The following is an 18,738-nucleotide window of genomic DNA, read 5'->3' as shown; positions in this document are numbered from 1 at the left end:
TCTGGGACAGTGGCTAGCTTTGTGAAGGTTAAGACAGTTTTTATGCTGCACACGTTGGAAAAGCAGCCTAATGTTGACTGGACGTCCACTTGCAAGCTATGAACAAGGACTGGAAAAAGCAACCATCTGGAAAGTTCTCTGTCCGACTCCCCAGACATCAACTGACAAGGAACATGTTTAATGAAGGTTTGTACAGGACAATAATGGACAAAACGCAGAACGCCCTGGGCTCTGGAACGTGTGAATACAATACATCAAGACTAAATCTTAAGTCCCGGTCACACGGCACTAACGAAGGATACCGAAGCCCAAAGGAAACAAGAAATCTGGGCTTACATTGACTTTCAGAGGCATTGTTGAACCTGTCGTCCAGCTTTGTTCCAGCAGCTGGTGCTGCGTCAGAATTTTCAAACTGTTGAAAAATGTGAACGAATATTGACGACAACCTCAATTCATCCATATTCCATTTTGCTGTCTGTCTTGATGGTTCCTTATTGTTTGTGTAGTTTCTATAACGTCAGCGTTACATTTGTTGTGTGTTGGTGTTTACAGATAAATGTGCTTGTATTTTTTTTATTTGTTAAAAAAAAAAAAAAAAATGCATTTAAAAAAAAAAGCCAAGTTGTAATTAAATAACCATCTGATACAACCGGTGTCAAAATAAATAGAACACTGCCATGATCTACTGGTGCCCAGACGCTTAGTACTTAAGCTGGGCTTACACTGTGTGAGTTTTGGCCCTTTTTAAGCCCATTTTTCACTCATGCGAGAATTTTTTGGATTGCGCCGAGTTTCAGCTTAATCGCATGTCCTGCATCGTGTAGTATACATGGAGTAACGAGCTGCGTTTAACCTCTCACGACCACCTCCTGATCGACAATCGTATGGTCGGATGAAAATCAAACCTGTTTGATATTCTGGTCAGCCGTTGTGAGGGTATCCCGCTGCTGAATTTAAAGTTAAATTAAATAAAAATGTTACTCCATGGGTTTCATGTCAGACAGATTTAACTGATATGGAAATATTCTACATCATCTTCTGACTTGTCTAAAGTCAACTGGCTGTAAAACTGATTATGTTGAAGGAACTGGAATGCAATTCCATTCCAACCAAAACCACTGTAAATGTTTTCAAACAGGCATGTTCGTCACGCTATGATGGATTGAGGAAATCTATGAGTACGTATACGAAATGTTGATATCACTTCATGTTTTTGTTCTGTGCAAGTAAAAGCTAAGTTGCTGCTGCTACTACTCCCGTCATCAAGAGTAACTGTGGTAATAGCAGCCACAACAAATCTTTTTCTTCTTTTTTAGGGATGTTGAAGGTGGAGTTTGAGTATGAATGGGAGATTTGCTGTACCAATTGGTTTGAGCCATAAATAGGTTGCACTCAGGATGAGATCCAGAATGGCTAAACTTGGGACTCCACATTGTGTTCACATTATTGATGGAGAAAAAAAAATAGTTTGAGCATGGCCTCTCCGTTATTCTATGGCGTGTTGTTTTCTTTTTGTGCGGCGCTTCCTTGGCTGAGGTGCACTTCATCAAGCTGTGGAACTTTCACTTGGACTGCAATAACCTTTGTGATTGCAGAATGAACTCAAGATGAACGAGGAACAAGTAATGTGCAGTCATAATTTACAAAGTAAATTTGCTTCCAGTTGAGACCACCATCAGAAATTTTAATTGCATCACCAGCTCTCAGCCTTCAAATGTAATGACCAGGTTTGTTTGAAAAAAAGATGTTTAGCCTGTCTAATGCCAATATCTGCACATTTAACCATGAATGCAAAGCTCTTGAAAGTGAGTACAGTGACACTGACGATTCTGGAGGGTGTGCACAGTTTGCTGTAATGTGACACGCTTTAAACGAGATCAAAACTTCTCAGGGATGTCGTGCTCAGTTGTCAAAGTATTCAGTGTGGAGAAAATTGTACATGAGCTTTTAAACGGTTCAGTTCGATTCAGTTGAATTTATTTATAAAGCACAAAATCACAGCATACGCCACCCCAAGAACGTTCACAAGAGTAAGGTTGAACCTTACCCACCCTCTGAGCAAACATAGTGGCAATAATGGTAATTGTAAGAAGAAACCTCAAGCAGACTAGTCTCAGAGGCGTGACCATCTGCTTTGGCTGTACTGGCAGTAACAAACTAATGAATAAAGTAAAAGAAAAGAATTGTCAAACCTGCAAGATGGAGAGGATGTAGCTAACAGGAAACGCGCGGATCCTTAAAAAGTCTTGAATTTGTTCATCTAAAAAAAAGGCCTTAATGGGCATTAAAATGTCTTTCAAATGCCTTAGAATGCCAAGACATGGGAAGTATGATTTCATTCATATCTTCTTTTGACATTACAACAAAAATATCAAAAGGCCATATCTATTTATTTTATTTTATTTTATTTTGTTTCCTCTCACAACACTATGCAAAGTGAGACAAAGGAACCAACAGATCTCTTGTTTGTTGCGGGACCTCTGAGGGCAAAGACATGGGGAAGTGTCAATTTTATAAAAATTTTGCAGCATGATTTAAACCAGTAACCATCTTCTATGTTATAATAATTATTTGGGCTAATTTGTTCCTAACCCTCAGCCATTTATGTTTTGTTTTGTTGTTTTTTTTTTCCTCTCCAATTTTTGTTGTTGTTTGTTTTGTTGTTTTGTTAATGATGGTCTTAAATTTCATTCTGGCTGGCATTATAAAAGTCTTAAATCTGTCTTGCAAGACCAGTGATCGTGTTCACAGACTGTCCAAAAAGTCGAGCAGTAAAGATCATGAACCCGTGAAGTGGAACACAGTTGGGATAAAAAAAAATAATAATAATAAAACACGTTTCCACTGCTATTTTTTTGAACAGCCTAATATTTCTTCACTTTCTGTAAAGTAATAACAAATTTGATAAATGTTTCTTCACATTTTGATTTGGAATAGAATGTACTATGCTCCCATTTCTCTTTGCGTGTATAGATATAAAAGCTGTTATAAGGTTTTTGAGTTTTACTCACTTTTTAAACACATTGCTGTTATTTTGAATGGAGCTGTATTAGCTTGGGGACAGAAATTTGGCCTTGACCACAGTCGATTGTTGACCGATCCTAATCAGGATTAAATTTCTTCTCAAATTTAATCAGGATTGGATTAGGCGTTCTTCGGGTATCTGCTAACATACATATACACATAGTTCACAGAGATGAGGATAATCACAGGCCTACACGCCTTCAGCGGGACAGGAATAAGCTCCACAACCGCGAGAACTGCACCTGAGGCTAAGCACGGGTTGGTTGGCGCAGTGGTTTGCTTTATTATTTTACTGCATTTCCAGTATGTTTAAAGTTGTTTTTATCTCTTCATATGATTAGCTTGGGGGCGTAGCCACAATCCCCACACCCCTCAGGGAGGATGCATTTCATAGCGAGGCTTTCGTCTTTGTTTCTGCCCCCACCACCCACTCTTTCTTTATTCGGTTTGCCTCCTTTGGTCTGCTTCAGTTTCTTTGTTTTGGGGTGTGCCAGGCCTCCCACCTGAAATGCACCATGGCAGCACGCAGCCAAATCAAAGTACAATCCCACCACTGCCAGGTGGTGAGCAAAACACGCGCCAGCTCTGCCACACCTGTGTCCCAGCAACGGCTTGAAAGAGGAAGATGACGATAGAGTGTGTTTGTTGCTGTAGAGGAGAGCGATAGCATCGATGGAATTGTTCATTCAGGATACATCCTCTTTGTCTTTAGCCTCTTTGAAGCTGTGGAGGTCTCGCTTCAGCCGGGTGATGTACTCCATGGCCAACTGTCTGCTGCTGATGAAGGTGGGTACGTGTGTGTGCCCCTGAGCATTGGAGTGAACGTGTCCCCGTACGTGATGTTCTGTTGGTGCTTCTTGGTGTGTGTGTGTGTGTGTGTGTGTGTGTGTGTGTGTGTGTGTGTGTGTGTGTGTGTGTGTGTGTGTGTGTGTGTGTGTGTGTGTGTGTGTGTGTGTGTGTGTGTGTGTGTGTGTGTGTGTGTGTGTCTCTGCCTGCCTGCCTGCCTCCCTGAGTGTTTTCTTGGGAGTGTGAGATCTCTTATGCCAGCCTGGTGGAGGATTCACAGTGAAATCCCCACAGACTGACCACTAATTGGATTGTTGGTCAGAGAGCAAGAGGAGGAGGAGGGAGCGTGCGGGTGTGGGTTTTGGCCATAATGTAGAGAGAACCACAGTGCCATCTAGTGGTGAGACTGGCAGTGAGTTTCCACACACATTTCTGCCAGCACACACTCCGTCACTGCTGACCTCTCCCTCTCCTTGGTCCTGCTCGGCAGTCCAGTCGCCGTGTGAGCCGTGTGGAGGTGGAAGCAGGTCACGTGGCCCTGCTACTACTCCATGTGTTTGATTAATGCCCTCTCTTACCAAACCTTAACTGTGCACTTCTTTACTTCTCCGGCTCGTACTGTTTGCCTCTTTAACAACTCGCCTTCTACTTCTCCCACTTCTGCCTTCACCTCTCTTGCCCTCCCTCACCCTCTCTCCCTCCCTCAGGACTATGTTCTGGCTATGGAAACCTATCACTCCATCATCCAGTATGAACCCCAGCAGAGCGTGCAGCTGCTCAGCGGCATTGGACGCATCTTTCTGCAGGTACACACATACTCACTTTAACCAGCAGTATGAAATACTATGAAAAGGTTTTTGGCGCTTCCTGGTTTACGTTTCAGCCGTGTCAAAAGGTCATTTAGGAGTTTGTTTTGGTAGGGTCTGAGTGGGAACCAAATTGTTTAAGTACCTCAGCTGATGTCACTGTGGATGGAATTCAGCCCACGTTTCTTTACAGAATTATTAGCCATAGGTGATGTCCTTTTAGTGGTTCCTAAATGGAACCTAGAGGTGGGCTATATATAAAGTCCACCAGTCTGAATTTGCCCTCTGGTGTGGATTTTGATTATACCGTACTAAACCAGTAGAGCAGATATTGCCATCATCAGTCTGCACAATCGAATAGTCTGGAAAATGTGAATGTCTCACAGACTGGAGGAGAGTTCCAAACCTTAACTGTGCACTTCTTTACCTCTCTGCCTTTGTCCAACCTCCCAAGTCCAACCGTGATGGGAGTCAACTGTCCATGACAACCAGATCACAGCTGACCTGTGATCCATTTGGACTGCTCTCCCCCCCCCCCCCCCCCCCCCCCACACACACACACACACAACAGTTAAGAACAGGTGTGACTCACTGGTTAATTGCAGAGTTTACATAAGTATGAGTTCATGTCATGGTTACTTGTTTTTAATGTGATAACTGTGTTAATTTTGATGCAGTTACAGTAAAATCAGTCTGAGTGGAAGAAATGCAGCTGCTCTATGCTCACACGGTGTGTTACTTGAGACTTAGACCACTATATGAAATATATGAAAATCACCAAAAACCATGTCAGTTGGATATTCAGAAAGGACAAAATATACATTCTGACATATTATGTTAGAATGTACATTATTATACAGTATGTTATTCTCCAATATCAGAATTCCAAGTTTCACTTTAAAGATCAGGGCCCGCTTTCATAAAGCAGTCTAATCTTTCAGTCTACTAAACTTACTTAGTCGACTACGTTAGTTGACAGTTTTCACAGGTATAACAGCCTCGTGCGTGCTGTTGCCAAGAGATGACTCTAATGCACCACAGTTTTATTTACTTCCAGGTTGGTCTTTGTCATGAACTATTCAGCCTTTCGTTAACTGGCTTTATTAACATTTATGGACATGTACTGCAGAATGACGTGCTTAGCACTTAGCCTAGCAGTTTCACTCTTCAGGTTCTTCTTCTATACTTCCATCAAGCCTTTGTGTGCACACAAAGCTGCTCAGTGTAACAGCGACACCTGGTGGCTAATGTGAGAACTGTCACAAACATCATCATGACAATTGTCTGCTACAACCACGGCCAAAAGTGGAGGAAGCTCTTCTTTTGGAGGAATATGAGCAACGTAGGGCTGCTCTTGAGGGTTCCATCAAGTGTTGGTACATGATAGCTGCCATTTTTCAGGTAAGAGACTGACATTTTGGCAACTAAAATAAGATTAGCCTCCTCAGTACCAGTCTAAATACTTTAGTCTGGTAACGTGAAACTTGAGCCGACTAAGTGCTTTGTGCAACGACTAACGTCAAAAAAATGAGTCGACTAGGTGAGTTTATTCAACTAAACACAGTTAGGCTGCTTTATGAAAGGTCTACAAATCATGCCTGTCCAAAACCTGAGTGGTTTCTGTTGAGTCTTTGAGATCTGGTTTTATTGTTGTGTTTTGGTTTGTGACTTGCTGCATAATCCAGTTGTGTTTGAGCTTCAGAATATGGACTGATCAACTTTCTTGTTGTGAGTAGACTCAGTAGTTTTGTCAATTCTGAAAATAGTTTTCCATTAGGTGTAACATGGCCCACATCTTCCTGAAGGTTCTACTTTTGACTGATCAGTCCACAGGAGTTTATCCCAAAAGGCGCCCCCACCTGCAATGCTCCCCCCCCAAACTCCCCTATACAGCCAGGTGTTTGAATAATTTGACAGTGACACAATTCATGTGTCCATAAAGTCAAGTTCAGTAAACCTTTCCTCTCTAGCAAAGGCACCTAAGCCGCTGGTTTCCACAACCCTACCCAGCACCTAGTCCGTGTAAGCATTGAACAGGATAGGAACAAGACATCCCTGACATGTCTGTGTCTCAAAGCATCCTTTGGGAGGGCCGAGGACTACAGTCCTGTAACCGTTGGTTGTTTTGTTAGTCATGGTCTGGCTGATGGAGCAGTGTCTCCTCCCAGCTGGGTGTGCCTGGAGAACCTCCTCTCAACATGCCCAAACCACCTCAGCTGGCTCTGTGTGATTTGGAGACGCAGCAGCTCTACTCCAAATCCTTCCTGGGTATTTTCCTCACCCTGTTCCAGAGGAACCTCATTTCAGTCGCTTGTATCCACAACCTTGTTGTCTCGGTCATTACTCAAAGCTCATGACCATAAATGAGCATAGGTTTGTAAATCGAGAATCTCGCCTTCTGGCTCAGATCTTTCTTCACCACTATGATCCGGTACAGTGTACACAAGATCTCTGACGTTGTTAGTAACAGAAGGCTGCCGGTTCAAAACCTCTCCTGCCCATTTTACATGGAATGTGGAGTTGCTTCAGGAAGGGCGTCCAACATAAAATTTATGCCAAATCAACAAGCTGATCGACCCTGAGCGAAAAGGCAGAAGTCGAAAGAACTTATCATCACTGATGCACGACAATGCAAAATGGGTAACTGGAAAATTGACCATAGGTTTGAATGTGAGAGTGAATATTTGTGAGTTTGTTGTTCGTGTCTGCTGGTTCGTGTCGCCTGGGTTTTTTTTTAACCTCTTAAGCCCTAGGGCCTATTTCACCAAAATCACATACCCATACATTATGATTTATTTCTCAGCTTGAACAAGGTCAAAAATGCAAAACTTTGGATCAGCTAAAAGAAAGATCCTAGGGGATGTTGCGGATGCAAAAGAATTGAAGGTAAATAATACTTGGTAGGAGTAAATTAGGTTTTTTGCCCAAAAAATGAATTCTGATTTATGTCTTTATTTGCTTGGCATTTGAGGTGTGGTAGTTATGTGATAGAAGTGGATACTTTTGTAGAGGAGACTTTGCTTGACATTTTGATGTATAATAAGTGTATGTTGGTGTCAGCGTTACTTAGTTATGATCATTTAAGGTGGCAGTAATTAAACCATTACTTAAAAAGCCATCACTTGACCCAGCTATCTTAGCTAATTATAGGCCAATCTCCAACCTTCCTTTTCTCTCAAAGATTCTTGTGAGGGTAGTTGTAAAACAGCTAACTGATCACCTGCAGAGGAATGGTCTATTTGAAGAGTTTCAGTCAGGTTTTAGAATTCATCATAGTACAGAAACAGCATTAGTGAAGGTTACAAATGATCTTCTTATGGCTTCGGACAGTGGACTTATCTCTGTGCTTGTTCTGTTGGACCTCAGTGCTGCTTTTGATACTGTTGACCATAAAATTTTATTACAGAGATTAGAGCATGTCATAGGTATTAAAGGCATTGCGCTGCGGTGGTTTGAATCATATTTGTCTAATAGATTACAGTTTGTTCATGTAAATGGGGAATCTTCTTCACAGACTAAAGTTAATTATGGAGTTCCACAAGGTTCTGTGCTAGGACCAATTTTATTCACTTTATACATGCTTCCCTTGGGCAGTATTATTAGACGGTATTGCTTAAATTTTCATTGTTACGCAGATGATACCCAGCTTTATCTATCCATGAAGCCAGAGGATACGCACCAATTAGCTAAACTGCAGGATTGTCTTACAGACATAAAGACATGGATGACCTCTAATTTCCTGCTTTTAAACTCAGATAAAACTGAAGTTATTGTACTTGGCCCCACAAATCTTAGAAGCATGGTGTCTAACCAGATCGTTACTCTGGATGGCATTTCCCTGATCTCTGGTAATACTGTGAGAAATCTTGGAGTTATTTTTGATCAGGATATGTCATTCAAAGCGCATATTAAACAAATATGTAGGACTGCCTTTTTGCATTTACGCAATATCTCTAAAATCAGAAAGGTCTTGTCTCAGAGTGATGCTGAAAAACTAATTCATGCATTTGTTTCCTCTAGGCTGGACTATTGTAATTCATTATTATCAGGTTGTCCTAAAAGTTCCCTAAAAAGCCTTCAGTTGGTTCAGAATGCTGCAGCTAGAGTACTGACGGGGACTAGCAGGAGAGAGCATATCTCACCCGTGTTGGCCTCCCTTCATTGGCTTCCTGTTAATGCTAGAATAGAATTTAAAATTCTTCTTCTTACTTATAAGGTTTTGAATAATCAGGTCCCATCTTATCTTAGGGACCTCATAGTACCATATTACCCCATTAGAGCGCTTCGCTCTCAGACTGCGGGCTTACTTGTAGTTCCTAGGGTTTGTAAGAGTAGAATGGGAGGCAGAGCCTTCAGCTTTCAGGCTCCTCTCCTGTGGAACCAGCTCCCAATTCAGATCAGGGAGACAGATACCCTCTCTACTTTTAAGATTAGGCTTAAAACTTTCCTTTTCGCTAAGGCTTATAGTTAGGGCTGGATCGGGTGACCCTGGACCATCCCTTGGTTATGTTGCTTTAGACGTAGACTGTGTTTCATAATTATTGTATGGCCTTGCCTTGCAATGTGGAGCGCCTTGGGGCAACTGTTTGTTGTGATTTGGCGCTATACAAGAAAAAAGTTGATTGATTGATTGATTCAAATGTTCCAAAACAGGGCAAGTCCCCAAATTTGGGGACTCAGGTTTATTAAGCTTCTTGCTGTTAAACTAAACAAACACTTTTGAATCACACAGGCTAACACAGGCTCTGTGGTTAACGTGCACTCTCACTTTATTTTTGGCCAGATTGGAGATGTTAAAACAGCAGAGAGGTACTTCCAGGATGTGGAGAAAACCTGCCAGATGAACGGAAGCCAGCCCAGTCACATCACATGCGTGCTGATGAACAGGTACACGTGTGCATTTAGCGCCTCTGTGTCACTATGTGCACTTGTGCTCCTTGGAATCGTTTTCGCTCTGTCTTCTCAGCGCTCCCTCTGGGGCTTTTTGCAGGTTTGTGCTTCCTCCTGGTGAGTGTTTTAGCGCAGGAGGTCACACCTCTGTATCTGGCCTGAGGAGATGTAGAGCATGAGGTACAGTTTAGGTGACAGAAGCTTTCGCGCTCACACTGAGTGGGTGATGCTGAGTTCACAAAGGCAGGGATTTGGAATGAACTGTAGCGAAACACCTCTTTATTTTAATGATTTTTCAGTTTTGGTTATAATGAAATGGGAACTAAAAAGTGCAGGATAGTTCCTTTTCTCGACGATTTGTGACTTTGTGACTTTTTTTCCTTCGTTCAGCTATCGTTGTGTGACCGGGGCTTTACATTCCCCATAATGTTGGAGGGAAGATATGTTGGTTATCTACAATCAAGCATTAATGTTTTTTTAAAGACACTTGTCATGGTTTTTGCTTGTCATGATTTAATAAGACGATCTTGGATGAGTAAACCAGCAATTTTATTTATGTCCCCCGTTTGCCTGTCAGAGGGACCAGGACCAAGCATCAGTCCACCCCTTTTTTTTTAAGAAAGTTGGTTAAACACCCACCTAAAATTAAATTAAAGCACATGGAATAGATACATTTAATCAATGAGAAAAGGACAAAAATGGACACAATCAGGTGAGTTATCTGCACTACATTTTCTTGAAATGGGCTCGTGTATCAGCCCACCCCCTCGTTGCGTGGAGAGCCCTGGGCCCTCTGATGGGAGTACAGGGCAGTTTACGAGAGAGAGAGAGAGAGAGAGAGAGAGAGAATTCTTAGAGACAAAAAAAAGAGCTAAAAATACAATAATTTATAAGGCAAACCAAAATCAAAGTTTAAATATAAACATTACTATATGAGTACTTGTTAATACTCATTACTACCTTATGGACGTCCCAGGTTTGAAGTGGTGAACAGTGAACTTTGGTGTGAGCTGAGAAAAGCTGTTAGAATGTGAACCAAAGGGCTGATGGATCCAAACCTGTTCTTTCTATTTGTGCATAGATTTATTGTGGAGCAGATCTTTAAAACACCTCACTGATATGAGTGTCATTTTTGATAAAAGCATCTGTTCAACACGTGAGTTTTTATTTTGCAATCCCCAGACTAATAGATGTATAATTGTTATATTCATACATGTAAACATAGACGGTTACACTGTAAGTCTAACTTGGAAAACAGAGGACCAAGACATGGACGGTTTTTGTCGTCAGCGTGTGTTTTTTTTTACATTGTGTTGACTCAGACTCTGTACACAAATGAGTTTGATTTGAATACAGCCTTTGCTGTTGTACGTGAAACCCAAACGCGCAAATCCAGAGCTGAAGCTATGAAATAGAGACCTGGAATGGACGTCACGTGACTAGCGGCATGCCACATGGCGGCCATTACTAAGGGTGGAGAGAGCGCCTTGAGCCAGTTAAGGCACCAGTTAAACAGATGCGAAATGAAGGGAAAAAAGGCAGCCAGTGCTTCACCATCAACTGCACAACTACAAAAACAAATTCTTCAATACTAAAATGAACTGTACAAGAGCCTTAATGTAATTATGTAAAATAAATGTCTATTTTAAAGTCATAATGTTGCAATTTAATATCGATATACTGAGACTCAACGCCATAAGTTATTTTCATTAAGCTGCGTTCACATGCATACAAGTACGGAAACAAAAATGTTTAAATATGTTTATGTACATATATATATATATATATATATATATATATATATATGTACATATATATATGTACATATATATATGTACATATATATATACTTGCAGTGTTGTTTAATATATGTACATGGTGGTCACAGGTGGCATTTAAATTTTAACAGTGTGGTTGGAGGGGATGGAGGAGGTACTTTTTACCCTGACTGAGGGTCAAAAGTCAAATTCTGAATGGCTTTATATCGACTTGTAATAAAATAGTAGTAAAAATCAAATATATGTTGTTTTCATTAAAAGACGAGCAATAATGTTATAGTGGAAAAAGCAGCAAGGTAAATGAGCACAATGGCAAGGCATACTTCAGATTTATATTTTAATACATAAGGATTTTTTTATCCAGGCATGTATGGATTCATTAGAGCTTTTAATCTGCTTGAATACAACTTACAAGGCCTCATTTATAAAAATCCATCGAGAATTATGATGACAGGGAAAAAACATCACAGTAAATGAACAGAATGGAATATTTTCCCCAAATTTCCACACTTTACATAAAACATTTTTTTTTCTACCCATACATGTATGGGTTCATTAGAAAGAGCAATTAAAGGGCTTTAAAACAATCCTACTTTTATTAAAATCTGTTAACAAATAGCAACAATAGAGCGAGAAAAGCAGCACAGTTTGTCATAATTTCCCCAAATTTCTGCATTTTACATAAAAGGTTTTTTTTTAACCCACACATGCATAGGTTCATTGAAAAGAGCTTTCAAATGGCTTTAAAACAAACCTACATTTATTAAAATCCATTAAGAAATAGTGACGCTAGTGCAAAAAAAGCGGTCAGTTTATTATTGATGATCATGAGCACATTTCCACCCTTAGTAATGGCACCTTCCTGTCCTGAGCGATGCTATTAGATTGAGGCGCGCACGTCCATTCCAGGTCTATATATCCATGGCTGAAGCCTCCAGTCATGTTGTGCAAAAATAAAGAAATGACAGCAATTGTGACAACTCTTAAATAATTTGCCATTTTACAGCAGAATCAGGTAACCTATGGCAGGTTCCTTGCATTTAAATATGGCGTATTTGCCTAATATGTCTTTGAGTATTGTGAACGGAATAGTTTCTGTTTTGGCCTTGGTTTTGTTTTTTTGTTTTTTACTGCTATTGAAATGAAAAGCTGTTTGGAGACATTGCCCTGTTCTTTCAGATTTTTTTATTTATTTATTTTTATTTTATTATTTTTTGGCACACATTCATGAATTAAAAAAAAATCCAGAGATCAATTTACAGTGAATATAACCACTGGTTTCACATTACAGTACATATAAAGCGTATCCACTCCTAAGGGCTGTTTCACTCTTTTGCTGTATATTTCAGTCTTTTGCTGTATTAAATGTACTTTTTTCAATGTACCATATTTTCCAGAGTACAAGTTGCACTTTTTCTGTATTATCAGCTGTTTAATTTGGGATTTTTGTGCATTGTTTTATTGTACATTTATTATTTGCATTTATTATTTTATTATTTTGTTTAGCGCTTTGACTCCTGTGAAAGTCAATTAATTTTGTTTGTATAGCGCCAAATCACAACAATGCTGCATCTCGGTGCTTTGCATGAGTAAGGTAAAGAGACTCATGCATGGATCAGAGTCTCTGCGTCAACCATAGACAGATTTAGTCATTATTATTATTATTATTATTATTATTAATAAATGTGTGATTTTCTTAAAGTCACATAAGGCACAGCACCTCCCAAACTAGAAAAAAACAACACAATTTATGTACTCTTTCATGCTGAACCTCAAACAAACCTTGACAACACATTCCAAATTAAATAGAAATATAAAACAAAAATAATGAATTGGCTTCAGTGATCACTTTTCCAGGCTGTTGTTTGTAGACCACTCAGAGGATGGACACACGAACATTTTCAGATCACTGATTGAGCTTTGAAGTTCAGAAAATCGATGATTGTGGAAGTGTAAAGTGTGCGGCACAATATGTTAAACAGCAGGTCCATGGCAGGTTCCCCAAAAGAAGCTCATGAGGTAAGTCACCAAGACCAGAGTTACAAGCTTGTTACATGCTTCAGTTGATGTGATTGGAGAGGCTGAACATGCAACTATTTGACTTTGTCAGTCTCAGAAATAGTCAAGGACCTGGCTGAGACATGTGTGCACATCATTTAGGAGAGGATAACGCTTCTAGACTAATATGAACAACTTGGGATATGTTGCCAAAATCTCTATCCAGGACAAACAGTCTGAAAATGACCACGCCCTTTTTCGTCCTGAGTGTTATTTCAAATACAGCTGAATTTTCTAAACTGCAGCAGCTATAGATTTTCCAGGGTACTCACAATATTGAAAATGACCAGTACATGTTTGGGAGGGTCATAGAAGAGTGTAAACATTCTGCTTTGAAATTTTAAGAGAAAATGGCTAAAATAAGTGGGTCAACTTATTACCATACATCGAAAGAAAACAATTATTTGGTAAATATAGTGAAATTTGATTTCCAGTCATACTGTTATCAATGGAATATATTCAAAGTGAAAAGTGTTTCTCTAGCAGATAGCAGTATCTAGAGATCTTAAATGTTTTCAGGTAAATTTGCCAACAGCCAATAGCCCAGAAAGTTTAAGTGACTAAATATGTGGCGTTTCTGGAGTGTATGTAGGTCATTTGACCTCATGTTTTGTAACAGGTTTTCTCTTAAATTATCAGAATGACAAATTTTTACACTTTTCTATGACTTTTCTTTTTTTGGGACGAAAAAGGGTGTGGTCATTTTTGGGCTGTTTGTCCCGGATAGAGATTTAAGAAGTTGTTCATTGGGGTCATATTAATCTAGAACACTTGAGTTATCGTCTCCTAAATGACATGCATACATGTCTAAGCTAGGTCCTAGACTAAAAGGTGGTGTGTCTCCTCATACTTTCTCATAAAACCCAGCTAAGATTTTAAATATTTTTGGGAGGGGGGGTATCATCATCATTTTGTGGATAAAGAGCAAACACAAGATGTATAATATTAGAAGGAAAATACACTGGACATCGAAGTTATTTCATTGTTTGTGTGTGTTTCAGGGCCTTTGTCTACCTCAGTCAGAACAACTATGCTGATGCGCACACGTCGTTCCTTGAAGTCTTAAAAACCGACCCGAAAAATCCAGTGGTAAGTGCTGCCCCGCCCACCTGCAAAACAAAATATGACAAATCCAAAGTATAGAATGGTTCATATGGTGAAGACAGTTAGAACCTGGATAGTTTATAGACTACAGCATAAAACATCTGGATTTCCAAAGGTCACATGAGGGAGCATTTACTGGTAACCCTAACCCTAACCCTCATGACTCCGTAAGTTCTTCCACTTGTCTCTGTTTAAAAGGCCGAGGACACAGATACATGAATGTCACTGCCACGATAAGTGAATGTCTGTACAAATCAAATCAATTTTATTTATATAGCGCCAGATCACAACAAACAGTTGCCCCAAGGCGCTTTATATTGTAAGGCAAGGCCATACAATAATTACGGAAAAACCCCAACGGTCAAAACGACCCCCTGTGAGCAAGCACTTGGCGACAGTGGGAAGGAAAAACTCCCTTTTAACAGGAAGAAACCTCCAGCAGAACCAGGCTCAGGGAGGGGCAGTCTTCTGCTGGGACTGGTTGGGGCTGAGGGAGAGAACCAGGAAAAAGACATGCTGTGGAGGTGAGCAGAGATCAATCACTAATGATTAAATGCAGAGTGGTGCATACAGAGCAAAAAGAGAAAGAAACACTCAGTGCATCATGGGAACCCCCCAGCAGTCTAAGTCTATAGCAGCATAACTAAGGGATGGTTCAGGGTCACCTGATCCAGCCCTAACTATAAGCTTTAGCAAAAAGGAAAGTTTTAAGCCTAATCTTAAAAGTAGAGAGGGTGTCTGTCTCCCTGATCTGAATTGGGAGCTGGTTCCACAGGAGAGGAGCCTGAAAGCTGAATGCTCTGCCTCCCATTCTACTCTTACAAACCCTAGGAACTACAAGTAAGCCTGCAGTCTGAGAGCGAAGCGCTCTATTGGGGTGATATGGTTCTACGAGGTCCCTAAGATAAGATGGGACCTGATTATTCAAAACCTTATAAGTAAGAAGAAGAATTTTAAATTCTATTCTAGAATTAACAGGAAGCCAATGAAGAGAGGCCAATATGGGTGAAATATGCTCTCTCCTTCTAGTCCCTGTCAGTACTCTAGCTGCAGCATTTTGAATTAACTGAAGGCTTTTCAGTACTAAATTCATCCTTTACTTTTTCACATGGTTGTTGTCTGCCTGGGTGGTTGCTATCGAGAACCCAAGGTGGTTCTGTGGTGGTATCAGTTGATGTAGGTGTTTGTTGCCCTCTTAAAATATACATAATTTTATAAAATGTTTAGTTGTCGTTGCTGTTTGTTACATTTGTATTTATGTGTGAGACAAATATTCAAACATAGAAAAGCTGTTTTTTTGCTGTACTGGAGCTCCTGTACACCAACTAGCCACCGGGGGGCAGTAGAGGCATCTTGCATTCCTCTGTAAAGATCACTGCAGTCTCCAGTTTGTTAACCTTTGGGACATAATGATCAAAGTTGATGTGTAAACTTCAACAGCAAATGCTGAAGATGTGTAGTGTTGGTTTTGTCAGAATGAACTAAGAACAAACTGCTTTCTTACGTGTGTACTTGTGTCCTTGCTCGCCAGGCCAACAATAACGCAGCTGTCTGCCTGCTCTACCTGGGTCGACTAAAGGAGTCCCTGGGCCAGCTGGAGGGTCTGGTGCAGCAGGACCCAGCGCTCTACCTCCATGAGAGCGTCCTGTTCAACCTGACCACCATGTACGAGCTGGAGTCGTCCCGCAGCACCCAGAAGAAGCAGGCACTGCTGGAGGCCGTGTCCTGCAGGGAAGGGGACAGCTTCAACATGCAGTGTCTCAAACTAGTGTGACGCACCAGTGGGCGGAGTTATTCTCAGTCCAAAAAGTGGATCCTGGATCAGCCTGCAGGGAATCCATTCATACAGCAGGGGGCGCCAGAGTGATATCACATAAATAAATAAAAAAGTGGATTAAAGGAAACAACAGAGTCAGTTCACATCTGAGGAGAATATTTAGAATGAAGTCCCGTGTGTGACGTCTGTTTTTGCACATCAAACTCCTGTCACTTAAAGTTTTACCTTACATGAGGCGCTGACACGTGCACGCTGCTCAGCTATAAGGGAGCTGCTGGTCTTTATCTCTGCTGCTCATCCTGTCAGCAGTTTGACACATGCAAAGGACAAAATGAATAAATACGCCCTCCAGACCATATTCAACAAAACCACAAAATATATATTAAATAAATAACCAAAAGTGTACAAATCAGTACAGATAAATGTTTGTGATATTCAGAGGGATTGTTTGTTTCACGGTTGCATATGTTGATCATATTTATGTACATTAAAATTGTTTTATCCTGAATAAAAGCTAATTTAAATCCATGTGTGATGTGGTGAAAAGACCTCGATGACATTCAACAGACTTAAAATAGTTGTTTTATTTCCAGTTGAAAACCCTTCAGCAGTTTAGTGGCGATGATCTTAACACCTGCTGCTGCTGTAACGTGTCCAAATACTGATGCCAAGGGCTCCAAACGTGTATAGTCTTCTTACTTGCATGTGTAAATATTGTATTTCTGTATTTCCTTCACTCTTGTCTGAAAGAACTTGTGTAATACAATTTCAGACTCCCCTAAAGTGGACCGTGCCATTTCATAACCTTAACTGAGCTTCGCATTTGCCTCATTCCCATATTTGTAAGAGCTCATTTATGTCTACCGAATGGGTGAACGTTTTCCTGTTTTGAAATGGATTTCTGATTTGTTACACGGTCTAGTAGCAGGGCTCTACGGTGAGGGTCACCTGCTCCACGTTGGCAGGTGAATGGTGCCATGGAACTACTGAACTTTGCCCTCAATTCGTCAAATGGGGCAAGTGGAGCGTTGGGAATTTTCTCATCGCTCTCAGAGCTGCACTCTTCACATTGCAGACATTTGACATGAGGTGTGCTGTCAGGGACGTACCCATCCCTCAAACGAGACAGTGACGGGCACACGTGATGTACAGACTCCCAAGCTAGCCAGTCACGTACAACCCCAATTCCAATGAAGTTCAGATGTGTAAAATGTAAATAAAAACACAATGATTTGCAAATCCTCTTCAACCTATATTCAGTTGAATACACCACAAAGACAAGATATTTAATGTTCAAACTGATAAACTTTTTTGTTTTTGTGCAAATATTTGCTCATTTTGAAATGGATGTCTGCAACACGTTTCAAAAAAGCTGGGACAGTGGTATGTTTACCACTGTGTTACATCACCTTCTAACAACACTCAATAAGTGTTTGGGAACTGAGGACACTAATTGTTGAAGCTTTGTAGATGGAATTCTTTCCCATTCTTGCTTGATGTACAACTTCAGTTGTTCAACAGTCCGGGGTCTCCGTTGTCGTATTTTGCGCTTCATAATCTGCCACACATTTTCAATGGGTGACAGGTCTGGACTGCAGGCAGGCCAGTCTAGTACCCGCACTCTTTTACTACGAAGCCACGCTGTTGGAACACGTGCAGAATGTGGCTTGGCATTGTCTTGCTGAAATAAGGAGGGATGTCCCTGAAAAAGACGTTGCTTGGATGGCAGCATGTGTTGCTCCAAAACCTGGATGTACCTTTCAGAGTTATTGATGCCATCACAGATGTGTAAGTTGCCCATGCCGTGGGCACTAACACACCCCCATACCATCACAGATGGTGGCTTTTGAACTTTGCGCTCGTAACAATCTGGATGGTCTTTTTCCTCTTTTGTCCAGAGGACATGCTGTCCATGATTTCCAAAAACAATTTGAAATGTGGACTCATGAGACCACAGCACACTTTTCCACTTTGCGTCTGTCCATTTCAAATGAGCTCGGGCCCAGAGAAGGTGGTGGTGTTTCTGGATGTTGTTGATGTATGGATTTCACTTTGCATGGTAGTGTTTTAACTTGCACTTGTAGATGTAGCGACAAACTGTGTTAACTGAAAATGGTTTCCTGAAGTGTTCCTGAGTCCACGCGGTAAGATCCTTTACACAATGATGTTGGTTTTTAATGCAGTGCCGCCTGAGGGATCAAAGGTCACGGGCATTCAATGTTGGTTTTCGGCCTTGCCGCTTACGTGTAGAAAGTTCTCCAGATTCCCTGAATCTTCTGATTATGGACTGTAGATGATGGAATCCCAAAATTCCTTGCAATTGAATGTTAAGAAACATTGTTCTTAAACTGTTGGACTATTTTTTCACGCAGTTGGTCACAAAGTGGTGATCCTCACCTCATCTTTGCTTGTGAACAGCTGAGACTTTTGGGGATGCGCCTTTTATACCCAATCATGAAAATTACAGTAGGGTCCTTTGTTCCCAAACCCTTATTGAGTGTTGTTGGAAGGAAAG

General features: G+C 40.7%; 1 protein-coding gene across 2 annotated transcripts in view; it reads left to right on the top strand.

Annotated features, from left to right (window-relative positions):
- The window catches only part of trappc12 (trafficking protein particle complex 12), a 105,169-nt gene extending 88,849 nt beyond the window's left edge, over positions 1–16,320 (top strand). For both annotated transcript variants that reach the window (XM_034159770.1, XM_034159771.1), the window contains exons 8-12: positions 3,737–3,810; positions 4,518–4,616; positions 9,400–9,503; positions 14,344–14,431; positions 15,978–16,320. In XM_034159770.1, coding sequence (XP_034015661.1) covers positions 3,737–3,810; positions 4,518–4,616; positions 9,400–9,503; positions 14,344–14,431; positions 15,978–16,220 — 608 coding nt within the window. In that variant the 3' untranslated portion in view covers positions 16,221–16,320. The remainder of the gene's footprint in view (positions 1–3,736; positions 3,811–4,517; positions 4,617–9,399; positions 9,504–14,343; positions 14,432–15,977) is intronic.
- Positions 16,321–18,738: the final 2,418 nt, after the last annotated feature.

This window comes from Thalassophryne amazonica, chromosome 19 (genome assembly GCF_902500255.1).
Source record: "Thalassophryne amazonica chromosome 19, fThaAma1.1, whole genome shotgun sequence".
NCBI lineage: Eukaryota > Metazoa > Chordata > Actinopteri > Batrachoidiformes > Batrachoididae > Thalassophryne > Thalassophryne amazonica.
The sequence above is the reverse complement of the archived record's forward strand: the minus strand, read 5'-3'. Positions and strand labels throughout refer to the sequence as shown.